This window comes from Amphiura filiformis, chromosome 7 (genome assembly GCF_039555335.1).
Source record: "Amphiura filiformis chromosome 7, Afil_fr2py, whole genome shotgun sequence".
Classification (NCBI taxonomy): Eukaryota; Metazoa; Echinodermata; class Ophiuroidea; order Amphilepidida; family Amphiuridae; genus Amphiura; species Amphiura filiformis.
In genome coordinates this window covers 48,033,936-48,052,007 of record NC_092634.1, presented here as the reverse complement: position 1 = coordinate 48,052,007, position 18,072 = coordinate 48,033,936, and the positions used below count along the sequence as shown (strand labels likewise).

Sequence of the window (18,072 nt, the reverse complement as noted above, 5' to 3'; positions counted from 1 at the left end):
TAGCTCGAATTTAAGACCTCATTCGTTAAAATTGTTCAAGAAATAAAGACACAACGATCCAAAACCCCAAGGAAGATGCCAATTTAAAAGTTGCAGTTTCTTCCATTGCATGCGCTATTGATTTGTACATAAAGCGTTCGCGAACAAGGGAACTAGCGCCGTGCTTCCATTGATTAGCACGTTAAAACTAGCGTCATGCTTTCATTGATTAGAACACAAAAGTGCAACTTTTGATTTTGTCTCTTCAGTAGGTTTTAGATCACCGTTTCCTTAATTCTCAACCCAATTTCAACAAATACGGTCTTGAATCAGAGCTAAAGAGTTCAGGTATTAACTACTGGTTTTAATTTTGACATATTTGTCTTTATTTAGGATATACAGGGTTGAACACAGCTTTTTTGACTTACTGTATGTCATTATACAGACTGATTAGCATATCAAAACGGCAGTACATGTACATATATATAATATTAAGCAGAATAGTATAGCATCAAAACTTAAACACTACGTGGAGAAAGACAAACACCAGTTGCACTTGCACATTTTTCACACAAGATTATATAAGCTTATGAAGCGATTAAGTTACAAGGAGCTTATTACACTGCACGTCATTCATATATCAAGGTAATGCCTATAGCTATAAAAATATGTATCATATATTTCTATTTTGCATAATACCACAAACACACACATCTTACATGGATGACAAAGTGAGATGTATTTTACTTGCTTGGCAATGCCGGCATTTTTAAAGTCAAATTTGACCACTGGTAATTAAAATTACCTAAATCACATCACTCCATATATTAAAGTCATTGACTTAACATGCAATATATATATAACATTGTAGACATAATCAAGAAGACTGTATTTGTACAAATCGTAAAATGTTACAAGTCCATTCGCTCTAACTTTGAAGGTACCCTAGTGGTTTCTGGAAGTTTTATGGTAAAGAAATTGTTCAAAACAAACCTAAACAAGCCAATAGTCAATACTGACCTCACTCATGGTCTCAAGTTGTAAATCTGTCAAACTCTGGTTTACGTCTCTTTTGCACAGTCAGTGGCGCAGCGGGGGTCATCACATTGGGGGCACCGACCATGATTGGGGGCATCGAGTCTGTTTGGGGGGACAAGCCATTTTTCGCAATTTTCCTATGGGAGTTTTTAAAATTTCAGATCGATTGGGGGGCATGTGCCCTCCGTCCGGGCGTCCCCCTATGATGCTACAACACTGTGAACAGTTATTAAGTAATTTTCAGCCAGGGTCTCAATTACTGACACATTTCATGAACTACGTTAAAACCACAACCCCAGGGAACCTCCAACTTTCACTGAATGGCATGTATGTTCCAGCTCATCTGTGGAAGCGGGTCACAATTGGTTTGTGATTCCAGATCTTGGATAACACAGACCCTTGCAACAACAGGAATGTTAGATCTGAAGATATCCGTTTTGCATATCATCAAATGTAAATGACATCATAAATAAATCAAAGTGTATTGACTGAAGCGTGTCCTTTGACCCATTATTTCAGCAACACAGTAACACCAGCTGCAAGTTGAAATGTACAAATACTTCTGGGCAACCTAAATAACTGTAGCACAGAACCAAAAAAAAACCACTTCATAAATATTACAAATAGGCTCATTACACTTTCTATAATACCAGATGAGTTTGAAAATTCACCATAATTTTAAACATATACAATCTCAGTGTACTATAATGTGTCTCATCTCAAGTTTAGAGTAACGCCATGCGGCCGATTCCATTTGCGTGTGCTAACCTAATCCTTGGGAGCGTATGCACACACATTTGTCCTTGGATACGCTGGCAATGCAACCGCAGAAATGCACTAAATCTGCCACTGCAAATCCAACATGGCATTACTCTCATCCTAAAATGATACACACTATAATTACAGAAAATGAGAACAAGTAATCTTATATACTTCAAGTATAAATGATCATGATTGATTTAACGTATTGATTCTAAATTTAATCTCCAACCTTGTAACATAAATTTAAATATATGAAGAGCTTATTTCCAAACCATGTTAAGTCCACAACCACAAGTTTCTCATTTACAATCACAATACAATTTATACTTGGACAAGTTTGGCATTAGCAACAATGAGTTGTGCCATCAACAAGCCATTATTTACCACAACAATATGCAGACTATTGTTCTCAATTGGGAAACAAAGGCCTCACATAGTATTGTTACTGTGCATCCATCCACTGCTTGCTTTGTAATGGTGCATCCAACTGAAATTATAATACCTTTTGCATCACAACACATAGCAATATCACACAGGTAAATCAGCAACATGGGTTTGTGGACTTAACAGTTTGGAAATAAGCTCTTCATGTCTATAAAAATTATGAATATCAATATCATGACTGATTTGACACATCGATTATAAATTTAATCTCCAAGATAAATCTAAATATATATCTATAAAAAAATTTAATATCAATAATTTTATCAATAATTCCCTTTCACATTAATGATAAATACATATCATTTTTTGACTATCCCTAATGTATGCAACATTTAATGTATAGGTCTATATATAAAACATGATTTTGCAGTGATCTTATTCACTGCAATGAAATCAACATGCACTAGAGTTACGTTTATCAACCCCAAATTGTTCAGTAAATTTACATACAATAATTACAGTGGGGTTGATTTCACTATCATTTTCAACACATACATTTAACCCATCATACATCCAAACCCAGCGTAACTCTTTCATGTCATTGTCTGCTCCCCAGAATGATGTATCATATATAATGAAAACACAGCCAAAAAGTCGCCACTAGTTCCATCCCCATTTAATCAGAGTCTGATGCACGAATTTCCAAACAACAGCTCCTATACTCACGATGATTAAACTTTTGATATCAAATTTGGTATCAACCTTCGAAGGAAAGTGTATAGAAAATTATTATATAAATTATTTTGCCATAAACTCATTAGATTCTGATTTGGCTGTGTTTATGTAGCAGAATGATACATCGTTATATTTAAAGCAGACTACACTATGATTTCTACTTTTTTATTACATTTTCAGATGGGTTTGGACTTGACAATTAAAGGACTTGCAGCACATCAGAACTGTTAGTGAAGTTGACCCTGGTACAACATTTATGCAGCTTATTATCTTGAATCTTCTTGAGAATACTGATTCTGTAAAACAAATGACTCTAAACTTTACTGGCCACTTGATATAATTATTAAGTTATATGTAGTTATAAGTGGTCAACAAACCTTTCAATATGTAGCGAACACTAATTTCACCCATACCTCGCAAATAGGTTCGTTCCATTCGTTTCACTACTTAAAATGACAAAAATAAGTTATTTTGATATGTACAAGTACTCAAATTGGTGGCAAAATAATTAAGTATTTAAAGCTTGAGCAGATTTTTTCTTTCCTTTTTAAGCAAAGGTATAGAATCACTTGTGCAAAATAAAATATTATGGCTAGGCGGTTTATCTTTTTTTTCAACTGAAACCATTAATTGGCAATCATAACATTATGCCTTATATGTTAGAAAAATAATTATCAAGCACGAATCACATTGATTTATTTAAAACAAACTCATATTGGCCATAAAAACGAATAAAAACAGTCGGCTCTCAACACGCGATATTCAAAATTCCCGCCGAAATTGTTTAAGTGCAATGACGTAATGGTAATTTGTGTTCAATTGTCATCAGCCTTCATTATATTACTGTAACGTCATTGCACTCGGCGCCCGAGAATTTTTAATTTAGTTATTGTCTGCCCTGTTCTGTGAATCATAATTATATGATCTTGATTTTGAATAAGAGTACTCAGTCAGTCCACATTTGAATTTGTATTTCCTTTACAGAGTGTATTTAATGTACTTTGTGTTCTGTTAAAAAAGGGGTGAATTAATAATAATTGTGGACAAGGGGCAAATTAATAATAATTGTGGACTGGACAGAGGTGTATTTCGAGCCCCTCAAAAATTGTGAATTTGCAATAAAAATGTTATAACATATGCACAAAGGTGTGTTTTAAATTCCTTTCGATAAGCATGTGTATTCAATGGTAGAGTGACGGAACCAGGCTGTAATAGACACTTTCATCAGAAGCTATACAAGTATATGTGGATTCTTACAAAGATTCTCATCAAAACCAGTAGAACATTTTGGAGAATCAACAGATTCCATCAAATTCCTTGATTGATTAATTTTCACAATGCACATCAAAATTCTAACTGCAACAAAATGAACAAATATACAAATTTCATCTTCCATTTCTGAATTTATCTCTTGCGTATACTGTATGTACAACCTGAATTCACCATAATACCGACTGAACTATAGTACTGATTGAATTGTTACTGTTTCTCTTATATGTTCTTCTGTTCAGCCTTATAACCAAAATACATTACTCTCAGGGGCCACTGGTCATGGAAAGGGGGTTATCATTCTTGACCATGAACAGCACTAAAACAAGTATTCGTGAGGTCTGAAAATGTACCCCTAAATAAGTATGACAAATGCAATTTCCTACCCTTAACAAGTATTGGCATATTGTGGGATAGGCTTTTACGACAGGAATTCATAACAATTAGTGGGTTTTTTGCAGGTTCGCCGTCGGAAAAGTTTAAAACTGTCTAAACTTGTCTGACTGCGAACCCGCTAAAAACCCACTAAGTATTGGCATTAATTTTACCCATTTAGAAGCAAGTCAATCTTTCAGTTTCTTGACCACAAATTCAAAAGCCTAGAATTTTGAACCTTTTATCATGCTAGTTTTTACTTAGGACCCTAAACAGTAACACTGATTTTATGTACAAGGAATACCCTTTTCCTTACATGTCCTTGTTTTAGATACAAAATTCACGAAATGCGTGCACAATACTCAATCATGAAGACTATTTTTATATGAATCTTTGGTCATGCATGGTACCCCTAGTCAATGACCAGTGCCCAAGCAACGGTCGGAAACTATATGTGTTTTTTATCGCTTCATTAAATTAAAATTACAAATGGTTTTTTCCCTGTGTGAACACACATCTTCTGATTCGTACTTTAACTAATGATGATCAAATGAAGCTAAAGAGCATCATTCAATTATGTGATTGTTTTTATCAAATGAAACAATTTTATGGTGTGAACACAACCAGTGTTCGAAATAAGCACTTATGCTCTTGTCCAAAAATCACTGGGGACAACCATATTGAGCTATGTACTTATCCCCTGGACAACCACTATTCGGATTCTTTGCACTCAAAAACATAACTTATATGTTTTGGGGACAACCAAAATGTTTTGAGGACAAGCAGAATTCATGCTTTAGTTGTCCTCGGGACAACCTCCATATTTTCCTTATTTCGGACACTGAACACAACACATAATTGAACAATGATCCGAGTAAGCTCATTATCATGTAATGAGTCACCTAACGGCTGTGTTTCTAATTGCAGTACTTCACTGCTACACAACCACTGAACTGTACCTTCAATTGATCATCATATAGTGTAACATGAACACACTTAATTAACTAATGAAGAGTAACCATTTTTTGGTTCACCTCAAGTTTGGTAGTAACGTCAATGCTTATTCGCGGTTGCGCTGCAAGCATGCCGACAAACCGCCATGGCAAGCGTATGTGCATACTCTTCGCGAATAACATTACGTGCGCTATTTAATACAGCGACCAGCAAAATACGCACCTACATCACTACCAAACTTAAGGCAAATCAATTTATAATCATTATCAATTAACGGCATTTTATGGTGTGAACAGAGACATCATACATGTACATGTACTAAAGAGACTGACCATTTAATGTTCATTACAAGATATATCAGATACCATTACATAATTGAAATTAAAAACCTTACTTACCACTGTAAACATCATTACCGTATTTGTTCCATTAACCGCCCATGCGCCTATAAGCGCCCAGCCAGTGACCAGCTATACACATGGATCAAACGCGGAACCATCTACACATAAACTCCATAATTTGGGCCATTTTTTCCACCCAAAATGACTTTGTTAAACTCCGTGGACGGTGAATGGAATGAATACGGTAATAGTTTGTTAATCCTTGATTGGAACCTCTCGTCCAAAATTTAATCTCATCTGCTCAAAGAAGATCCATATGAAGATTGTCTGAGGAGCCAGACGAACAAAGGCTACCACAAAGCCTTTATAAAATCCCATTATGCCGAGTCTACCTGTGTATTTCACTAATGCGGCTACATTCTGTTGACGAAATGTCATGGACTTAGTAGCTTTTTGAGTTGAGTTACAATGAGATGTTCCTTGTCATAATCAAGATGCGTAATGACGAAGGCTAAAGCAAGCAAGCTATTAGTTTTGGACTATAACTATATATAGTTAGTCAAAACACATGCTGTTGTTAGTTTCACCTGTGATTAGTCAAAACAACAAAATGATTTAGCCGCTGGTCATCAATGTCAAGTCTTAACGGCGATCTCACGACCAAAATTTAGCCTGAGCTGTTCAAAGAAGATAAACGTGAAAATTGTTTGTGGAGCAAGCCTGACAAATGCTGGAATGAAGCCCTTGTAGAATCCGGAAGGTCCTAGTTTGGCCGTGTATACCACAAGGGCTGCGAAACTCTGTAGGGTGAAAATTATAGCATATGATAGAAATGATTGATCAGTGTTAAAGTTCGAAATAAGAAAAATAAACTGGTTTGCTGGACGAGATAGCAGGAAACTTTGATTATGGCCATGCGTCGTGAACTCGCCAACTTTGCGTCACACCTTGATTTTTCTGTCGCGATGCACCTTTTTTGGTATAAATTGTCATATCTGGAAATCTATACACCCTATGATAGTAAAAGTATACATTTTTGGAAAGCTATTGCTCCAAGGAATCTAAAAATGGAATCAGAATTAGTGTAGTGTATATGTGAAAAGAAATAATGTAAAAAATGCAAGCCCATTTTATATTTTTGATGAAGCTTACTTGGGGTACTGGTTTTCATTCATGTGTACCCCTGCATCAATTCTTAATGCAGTTTTGAAAAGTTCAGACCATTAGCTTTCTGATGATATAGGGCTTTATGATAGTAAACCAATGTGTATTTCAGAAAATGGCTGGTGGAATTTTATACCGATTCAACTCATCAGACTAGTATTTTGAAAAATATTTTCTTAGGGTAACACCCTACACTAATTTCAAGTGCATTTTTGGATTCCTTGAGCCAAGAGCTTTCCAAAAATGTATACTTTTGCTATCCTAGGGGGTATACTTTTAAAAATACAGCGATGGTAATCTCTAGCAGTATATTGCGCTTGAAAATTTGGGTTTACTGTGTAGAGAATAGGGACGAATTTGTATGTCATGTGACATACTTGTGACTACCAGTCCTCTCATTTTCTTTTAAGAAAGTTGAGGTATTTAAAAGTTTACATGGACAACTAAGCTATCTTTTGATACCAAATTTATAGTAATAAGGACACATTTGAAGTACATAATGAACAATTTTACAATTGTGTGCAGTTAAAATACAAACTACCCATAGAGTTTGTACATGAGTGCACCGCTGCCACATGCACCGCTGCCACCACCACCCCTAACTTGGTCAATTGGATTGGGTGCCATTCTGCCAATGTTCAAGATATCTTAATGAAACTGTCCATATTTACTAATCAATATCTTAGCCTTCATTTGATAGCAAATTTACAGTCATACCTATATTTCTTCCTAAGATACACTCAAAAAACAAAATGATCACAGTGAAAAGTGTGACGCCACCACCCTTTTTGGGTGTTGAGCTCAAAACGCATGGCCTTATCCGTAACAATTTTAGTTGTCCAAATTTTTCACCCATGTTTTTTGTTTTTTAAAACTTCTTTTTTTTGCAATTGCATCACATCAAAATACATCAATTTGAAAGTCAAAACAGACTTTCAGACAACTCTGATCTCTTCATGATTGAACAGATTCATCAGGATCGGTGTAGTAAACTGGTTAACAAAGTTCTTTTTATCTGATCCAGAATGTTCACTTACTTGCGTACGTTTCAACAACACCTGTTGTCTTTATCAACATTGATGGGTAGTGACTGCTATTGACAACCAACGCTAGAAGTAGTAACAGCGTTGATCTTGGAGTTGCCAGTCTGTTTTCCTTCAAGGGGATTTTCTTGATCCCTGAGTCAGGAACTCATCAAATATGTGAGGAAGGAAAACAAACTGGCAACTCCAAGATCAACGCTGGAACTACTGCTAGCGTCGGTTGCCAATAGCAGTCACTAGCATCAAGTGTTGATAAAGACAACAGGTGTTGTTGAAACACACCCAAGTAAGTGAACATTCTGGATCAGATACAAAGAACTTTGTTAACCAGTCTGATCTCTTCAATTATTGTTAATGCTCCAATATAAAGTCTAGTAGCCTTAGCTTTGTTGAGTACTTTTGGCTTCACATACCTTGCACTGCAGGTAAGTGTCGTCATCACCAGGTGCCATCAGGTCCTCTTTTTTAAACTCCGTTTCCATTCTGGAATCTCCCATTTGAAGTTTTAGAGACTTCTGGCAAAATTTTCCTTGAAATATCATGAACTTAGTTTTGAATTTGAGCTCTAAATACTTATTTCTGAGCAATTTTCACCATAAAAGGATAAACAAGGCCCCATTTAAAGTCCTCAAAATCTGTTCCGGAACCAACATTTTTGAAATCTGAATGGTACATACCTACCGGAGATTTGTGGCTGTGTCAATGGAATAATAGGCAAGCTTCCTAGTGGGCTGATATGTATATATAAGTGAAAGAAATTGGAACAGATGGGGCGAGCGTAGCATAAATAATCGCATGTTATACATGTATATGTTATATACATGTATATATATATATTAATTATATAGATATAGAAATCATAAGCAATAATAGATTTTTTAAGGTATCATTCTGATTACAAAAACCTACGAAAAAAATCTGACCAGCCCTTTGAGGGGAAAGGTCATGGTCTTTTATACTGGGAGTCAAATTTCAAATTATATAATCTTTTTTTATTAAATCAAATTGATTTCAAAATGGACACAAATTTCCAAACTTACATTATACTCAACGTGTAAGTGGCAGACATGATTTGGTCTTTGTTACTGCTCGCATCAATATAGTATCAGCTTACGCTAGCATAAATTCATGGTAAATGCACACTGGTCACTCAATATGTACAGAGAACTTAGTGTAGATGCGCCCAACTATATGTATGTGCATGCCATTCTATATCAATCCACGATGAGTCTTGCCACTTACACAATAGGTTGGAACAAAGTATAGCAATAATAAAAGGGGCAGTTCTCAAATGAAATGAAATTAAATTCTATTATTTCCATAATACAATTTTTACTGGGTTTTAGTCACCCTTTTTGAGCAATTTGAGTCATGACAAGATCCCCACAGAAATAACATTTTCTTAGCAAGTTAATGTCATTAAAACTACCAAAACACATTAAAGATAATGTCAAATCATTAATTAGATATCAAGTATCATCAAAATTTAATTAAGTTTCTATCTATTTATTAAGTGTAAATGATTAATTATCAGTGTAAATTATTACTTTTTTAAATGTTACAGTTTAAAAATGCAGTTATGTTGTGACAAGCATGGGCCGATGGGATGGGAGGATAAATAGATGTTATTTTAATATTGGATTTATAGATTATTGATTATGATTATTACACTTGTTAAATACATTCTGCTATGAATATTATCTATCACTTATATTTCTATATTACTTATTTGTATCTATTCCGTGCATCATGGTGAGTAAAGGTCACACTAAATGCAACTGGGTTATTCAACTCTTGTCACACTAAATCTTGGACATTATATTTTAAATCATCTGATAAAGTTGTATTTTATAGTGAAACCACAATTAGTGACAAACACCCTACTTATGTTCAAGATAGAGTTCTATAGCTTTTAAATGTATTTCCTGAAGGTTTTGTAATCAACCTATGACCCCCTATTTTATTTTTATTTGACCGATGTTTAAGAATCTTCACCAAAAATGGTTGCAAATTGCTAAATTGTACTCAAAAATCATAAAACGCCTGATTTTTGCTTGATTTCCAATAATTTGGTAAAGTTGAACAAAATCTTTAAAAAAAAAAAATTTTAACAGGTCCTAAATATACACTAGGAACCCCAAAAGTCCGGAAAGTACCCATTTTGTCCGGAAGAGGCGAGGTTGGTCCGGAATAGTCCGCAAAAGTCCAGAAAGCCAACACCTAAAAGATAATTCAATTAACTCTGGTTCAAAGTTTGGTCACTTTGTCCGCAAAAGTCCAGAAGAGTCCGCAAAAGTCTGGAAAATCCTAGAACTTGTGCTGGAGCTGCAGACATGGAGTCTGAGCTGGTCAACCCAGCATTCACACCTAGCTCCAGACCATTGTTAAACTATTGACTAAGAAGGTAATAAAGTTTCTGGCTGTGAGTGTAATAAAATGACAGAATTATTGATTGGAAATGGTCATGGTTGGTGAACATGATATGATAACTCACAAATTACATAATTTGAGCCAATTCAGAGATGTTTTCATGCATTTTATTTCTTATTATACTTTATTACAATGTACTAGTCATAGTATTACCAAAAGCTAGTAATTAATGTCACATGTTTTGATCATGGATACATATTAATTCACATCTTCTCTGGTTACCCTAACATTGGTTAGTATATTCTTTTTCTGTCTATTTTCTATGAAAAATGGCAAAATAAGTGGCGTGTCATGATATCCCAGCAAACCCAAAACATTTTCACATTTTTTTAAATATATTAAAATGTTATAATAATGTTAAATGTGTGGTTAAAGATTGGTTGAGAAAACATTTTCTTAAAAATATTTCGTTTCTCCCTGTGTAGAGGATGTAACTTGTAAGAATCATGAAACAGGAATAGGTTTCATTCACTGAACATGCTTTTTACTTAATAATAATATCTAAAATGGTGCTTGGTGTTCACATTTTTTCATATAGCATTTCCATTAAAATAATTTTGTCCTTTTGACTCTAGGATTTACAAGTGAACTGAATATTTTACAGGTTAAAATGAAATAAATAAATAAAAAATATGTTGAGGATAAATAGATTAACACCTTTTCCAAGACAATGGCCATTTTTGCCAATATATCTACAACTTACAAGCTCCCACCCCCTGATTTTAACAACGATGGCAAATACATGTACTATGAACCCAAAATACCAACTACATGTAAATGATGTACCAAATAGCAAGCTGCATATCCTTGCGTCATCTTCACAGTGGGAATTAAAAAATTACCTGTACATTATAAGAAACTATTCTCAAATTTATTACCAGTACAATCTACTTTTATTTATTTGAACATGTCCTTCACTGGCAGCATAGAATTATTGTACTAAGGAACAATGTTTTTTTTTTCATTTCATTTCACTGACCAGTTTGATGCAACCCCACTCTCTCATACAACACCTCTGCACAAAAATTCAGAGATAGGCCTAAGTACAATGTGACAAGTGATTACATTTTTTTTTTTTTTTTTTTTTTTTTTTTTTTTTTTTTTTTTTTTTGTTTTTCAATCAATCAATCAATCAGTCTTTATTTCATTCAAAATACAACAATACAATAACAGCAAGACAACACATTTGAATGAGGAGATGCTCAGAAGGCCAAAAAGGCCTGAACAAGCACCCCTTAACCTTAGCCTAAGTTTCTTAATTTGTCTAATAAAATACAAATACATACATACAAACACCCCCCACCCTCTTTCATACATTCATGTAGAAACGAACTAAGCAGGAAAAAAAATGATGAATAAAGATCATGCAGAATATAAGTGTACGACAAATTAGGATTTCATAACATATGCTCACGATATCGCAAAAAGAAAGCTGAACATTTTGTGAATATAATATAAATGCTAAGAGATCAGTTAATTTTAATCAAGTTGTTGTTTTAAAAGGATGAAAAATAAAAATAAGTAAATCAAAGTAAATCAAAGAGATATTAAGTGTACATTTCCATAAGGTTTGTTTTAATTTGGGATCTAAAGAGTTTTACTGATGTAGCCGTTTTGGCGCATCTGTCAATCGAATGCCATTTTCTTGGCCCGGCGGTTCTTATTGTTTTGTTAGCAAACTCTGTTTTTGTAAACTTTTTTTTAAACTCTGTTTAAATGATCCTTTGCAGAGCACACTTACTAGATCACAAAATCAATTGTTCACCATTGTATTCCACTTAACATGAGGAGTTTGCTCTTGAATCTTAAATCTAATTATTGATTGTTGGATAAGTTATTTACAAAGGAGAAATATCAGCTTCTATGCTATTTTCATGAAATGATCAGAGTCCACCTTGAGAAAATGAAGACTTATTTTCTCTGGGTCTTCTTGCTCAGTTTCTGAAGCAGAGAAGATCTTTTATACTCTTGGATTTGAAGTAAACATTCAATTTTTTACAAGAGAAGTTTTACATACAAAACAGACTACCTTTTTATTTGACAAGAAACTTTATTTAGGCCTACACAAAGAAAATAAGAAAATTATGGAGTTTATGGTAAACTGCATTGTATCACAGAACTTACTATTAGTACCAGTAACTTCAAATCATGCTAAAAATATGGAGTCTACAGACTTTTATTGAATAAATAACCACTTTTATAACAACCGGTTTGCCATTGTCAACTTCATTGTCACCACACACAAGCTTGTTGGTAGTGTGTTACAAAATAAAGGGCCTAGAAATAAAAGCTTAGGTTAGGGCTACAACTTGTTTCTTGTCCAGGTTTTCAAAAAAAAAGAGGAAGAGGTGCTTTTTTTAATCGAAAGATAGGTCGAAATACCCACATTGGGTCCTGTATTGAGCGTATACATTTATGCCTGAAAAAAGGAGGCCCTTTTTATTATGATATTGTTCTTGTAGGTAGGCCCCCTCTAATAAACAGAACCTTTTAGAAAGTGTGTGTTTCTTGTATACCGTATTAGCAAGGCTATAGAAAGCATCTCAACTTCCTTGACATCTTTTTTGATTGAAGCAGTCTCAAAACAGGAAGTAGGATGGGACAAGAAACAAGTTTTTATTTTTTACTCGGCCTAACAATTAAATACTTTCTATATGTTTCTTGGTTTCTACACATCTTTCTTGGTTTATATTACCCAGTATGTTTTGAAAGCTTTAAAATTGAAAATCACCAAAATCAACAATATTAAATTTTATCTGTGTTTTCATCATTTCATTTTTATCAAATAGCTTTCATTTTTGTGGAAAACTAACACTGTGAAGTTCAACCAACATAGTGGGTCAAAAATAGTGAACTTTAAATTAGATGTACTTTTAAAATCAAGTGTACATGTACAAACAATTATTTTTCTTAATACAATGTACTACAAAGTACAAGAGCACATTTTGGTATATTATGTTCCTCAGTTTCCTCAAATCCCGCCAAATAAAAATGATACCCATGAATACAACTTTCTAGGCAATTTTTATCTTAAAAAACAACTAAGCATTTTCCTACATGGTACTACTAAATAATGTATACTGTATTTCATATTAATGTATACAATACAGAAACTTAAAATAACTACCCAACATAGAGTGCAATTTTTGACATCTTCAGATCATCAGAATCTAAAATGATTGTTAAAAGTACATTTCTTGATCCACAGCCTTGTCCTCCCACTTTTCTCAAAAAAAGTTGAAATTTTTATACCACTGGAAACCTCTGGCTACATAAAGTTTATGTACCAAAATTTCTTGCAGATTAATTTGTTTAGCAAAAATATCATCGAATGTGACACGATCTGATCCATATGGGGGCCAAAGGCGGCAAATTTGAAAGTGAGATAAAGGTAAAAATATGGAGCAAAAAAACAATGAAATACATAAGAAAATAGACATCAAAAAACTTCTTAACTTTAGAACCAAGTATGCAAGGCCTTTGGTGTTTTCTGTAAATGATAGCCTATTTTAAGTATAATGTAATAATTACAGTAACTCAATTTTCAAAAATGCTTCCTTTTGCCCCCATGGACTAGATCGTGTCACAAATATGAATTTTGTTCTGGTATACCAGAACGAAATTACAGCAGTGGCCTATGGAGCAGTGTAATACACATAATCATGCATAACTCGCAAATGCAAAACCGGAATCAACTGAAATTTTGGAAATAAGCTTTTTTTGTGGATATCTACTGAAAATTTCATAAAAAGAGGATGCTAGGATCACAAAATCCTAATTTTCACTTTTTTTTGTTACTTTAATTTAATGGTTGGCTATAAGAATGAAACATGCATGTCTTTTCCAAAATTTAGAATGCATAAACTGAAATTAGTCTTAGTACAAGTCTTTGGGCTTGATTGTCACACCATACGAAAAACACATGTTTTTGGCCCTTCCAAAAATTGGCTAAATATTAAAATTTGACTTTTATTGCGAACTTAGGACTAACTAAAGGATTAGGATTTAGCTATGTTTCATTTGGCAAAACAGGATAATATTTTTTTTTATTCAAAAAAATTAGTTCTGTATTTTTCTGGATTAGGGAGTAGGTCACATAAATCAAAATTAAATGACTGTAAAGGTAAGAAAAACAAGAAAATAAAAAAAATGGCAATTTTGTGAAAAATAAGATAATTGAAAATAACAGAAGAAGTTTACGAACTCTGTTTTGATGTCTTACAAATTAACTCTTGAGCATGGTCAACACAAAAAGCACCAGTATATCTGTAACTATGATCAAAACATGTGACATAATTTATTACTAGCTTTTGGTAATACTATGACTAGTACATTGTAATAAAGTATAAGAAATAAAATGCATGAAAACATCTCTGAATTGGTTCAAATTCTGTAATTTGTGAGTTGTCATATCATGTTCACCAACCATGACCATTTCCAATCAATAATTCTGTCATTTTATTACACTCACAGCCAGAAACTTTATTACCCTCTAAAGCGCGCTTCAGACTCCGTATTGTACGTACAATATTGTATGTACAATACTTTGCGTGACGTAAACAAGTATTACACGTGCAATAAATAGTATGTACCGGGAAAATATATATTTTGCTACAATCATAGGTTGCTCAATTGATACGGAGTTGCCAAATTTCTAAGAGTTCTAAATTTAGTGAGTGCACGCATGATGATGAACATCTTTTAATGTCTTCTTGTATTCAACCATGGTAGCTATCATAATACTGTTCAACTGTACTTGAATTATTATATAATCAATGGGCACCTTTTTATTGTTAATAATACTTCGTATAATACTAATATTAATAATATTAAAATTGTAATAATAATATAAATGGCACATTCAGATCTTATTTATTTATTTATAGATTTATCTATTTAGGCCTATTTATTTATTTATTTATTTATTTATTTATTTATTTATTTATTTATTTATTTATTTATTTATTTATTTATTTATTGATAACTGATTGATTAATTGATTTAGAGATTCATTTATATTGATATTTAGTCATATATTGATTTAGAAAGTTTAAAAGTATTATTTGTAGGCCTTTGTATTTATTCTGGTTCTGATTTTATTGATACTGATATTTTTGTTAATTTTTAAGTTTTGGCATAGCATTCGTTACATTATAACACGCTGTGTTATGAATTTGCAACACCTTTTTACATATTGATATCGTTGAGGCATGTTATGATAGGCCTACTTATGATCATCACAATACATCCATAAACGTGTTAATGCAGTAACCGTGGCGTTAGGGACACGGAAGCCCCCCCATTGATCTGAAATATTAGAAAATCCCATATGAAAACTGCCGAAAACGGCTTGTGCCCCTCCCTCATCAGAACCGGATGCAACGCCTTCTATACTTTTTCATTCATTAATTATAGGCGTATTAATAGTAATGCGTTGAGTTTTTAAAAAGTAATATCCGCCTTTTTTTTTTTTTTTTTGAAATGACATACGGTACTTGTTACAAAAACAAATCAGCATGGAAAACATTTTTTTTCGTCAGAGGCAGATATTTGGCCTCATTATTTCGCTAAAATTACTCGAGAACCCTCCTAAGAGTTGTTGTTACTAATAAACATTTCATAATTTTGGACAAAGGATAGCCAAATAGTTGACCGAAATCGTATATTTGCACCAATATTTGACTGAAATCGTATATTAACATTACCGCCCTTCGTGGCTTTATTGCAAGCCAAAGTGTGAAACGAGATTACTTGAAATATATATTTCAGAGTTGAAAGAGTTTCAGCCCTACTGAATATATTTCTGAAATATGTCTCTCTGATTGGTTGATGGTCAAGAGGATTACGGCATCCTCAAAGCCTCTTGCTGTAATTCTCTAATCGATACCTATTATAGGACCGATCTTCTGAAATCCATACAACCGTGTCAAATGAAATAGTCTCGAATCATAATTTGTGCACGATACAACGTTGATACGTCAGATTTCGAATTTTATTTAAAAAGGCATAAATCACATTGAACAGGTTGAATGGTGGCAAAAGTAGATACAATAACTATGGGTCGAATTTACATTAATCAGTGTCCTGGGGCCAGGATAACATTTAGGACTCCTTCAATTCTAAAACAATACTTCGCCAAATGTCCTTGCTTTCATTTTCTCATTTAATTTGTTTTAATTTTAATTAATTTCTCTATCCACTGGCTCTCTGGTAAATCCGGTATTGCCAAATATTTCTTGTCCATTACCCGTGTTAATCTATTTATTTATTAAAATGAACCATCTATTAAATTCGTATAATACAATGTATAGGCCTAGTGTATTTGATAACAAATTTGTTTTTATTTTTGATTGGAATTTGGGTTCCATTACACGATTTCATAATAAGATATGTTTGGGCATGGCGGAATTAGTATATGATTAAAAATAGACATACTCTTAGGCCCCCTTTTTTAATGTTTGTAGGCCTACATTATTGATATCAATATTTTTGTACAAAATGCAAAAGAATGTATATATATTTGATTGTTTTGTAAACATTAAATTTGATGTTTACTCATAATTATGTCTGGAAAGTCAGGGAAAAACTAAGGAGTATCGGTATTTAGTTTCCTGGGAAAGTGGATCAGATGAGCAGTGAGTAAAAACATTTGCCCTAAATCTTTATTTGATTTTTATTGTTTTATGAATTTATTAGGCTACTGGTAAAGTGCAGAAAGAACCTCCAAACGCACTCTAGGATTTTTCATCAGCAGCAGTAGAAATTTCTCTTGCATAGATTTTCTGGTGACCTCGCTTGGATTTAGCAAACAATGAACCGTCAGGGTTATAGTGCGTTATTTAATCTGATTCAACTCGTGCGTGGCACGATATTTATTGCACGTAATACTTTTTGACGTCACGAAAAGTATTGTACATACAATATTGTGCGCATAATCGGAGTCTGAAGCTAGCCTTAGTCAATAGTTTAACAATGGTCTGGAGCTAGGTGTGAATGCTGGGTTGACCAGCTCAGACTCCATGTCTGCAGCTCTAGCACAAGTTCTAGGATTTTCCGGACTTTTGCGGCCTCTTCTGGACTTTTGCGGACCGAGTGACCAAACTTTGAACCAGAGTTAATTGAATTATCTTTTAGGTGTTGGCTTTCTGGACTTTTGCGGACTATTCCGGACCAACCTCGCCTCTTCCGGACAAAATGGGTACTTTCCGGACTTTTGGGGTTCCTAGTGATATCTAGTTTTTAAAAATTAATGAAAAAATTCTTACTCGAGATTTTTTGTTATGTTTCCAAAAAAAATTGGATAATTTTTTTTTTTAATTTTCTCCAAAATTGAGCATTTTTGCCCAACTTTGACCTCACAGATGGATTTGACAAGTCTTTACATTCTAAATATGTATACTTTTATATACTTTTGACCAACAATTTAGCAGTTATGAGGCTCAAAAATGTCCGTAATTCCAGGGTTAAGACTACCCTTAAATGGGTCAGGCACCCACTGAAAATCATGGGGGCCAATGTTGAAAAGTCACCCAATTTTGTTCTTAACCACTGGTTTCTATGCAGGACAGATCATTGGGAAAATCTTCAAAAGTCCCCTA

At 33.6% G+C, this 18,072-nt stretch overlaps 1 protein-coding gene across 1 annotated transcript in view; it reads right to left on the bottom strand.

Annotated features, from left to right (window-relative positions):
- Nucleotides 1-367: 367 nt before the first annotated feature.
- Nucleotides 368-18,072, bottom strand: part of LOC140157260 (mitochondrial dicarboxylate carrier-like) — a 31,666-nt gene continuing 13,961 nt past the window's right edge. The window contains exon 10 of the mRNA XM_072180389.1: nt 368-6,637. Within this exon, the coding sequence (XP_072036490.1) occupies nt 6,473-6,637 (165 nt within the window). The 3' untranslated portion in view covers nt 368-6,472. The remainder of the gene's footprint in view (nt 6,638-18,072) is intronic.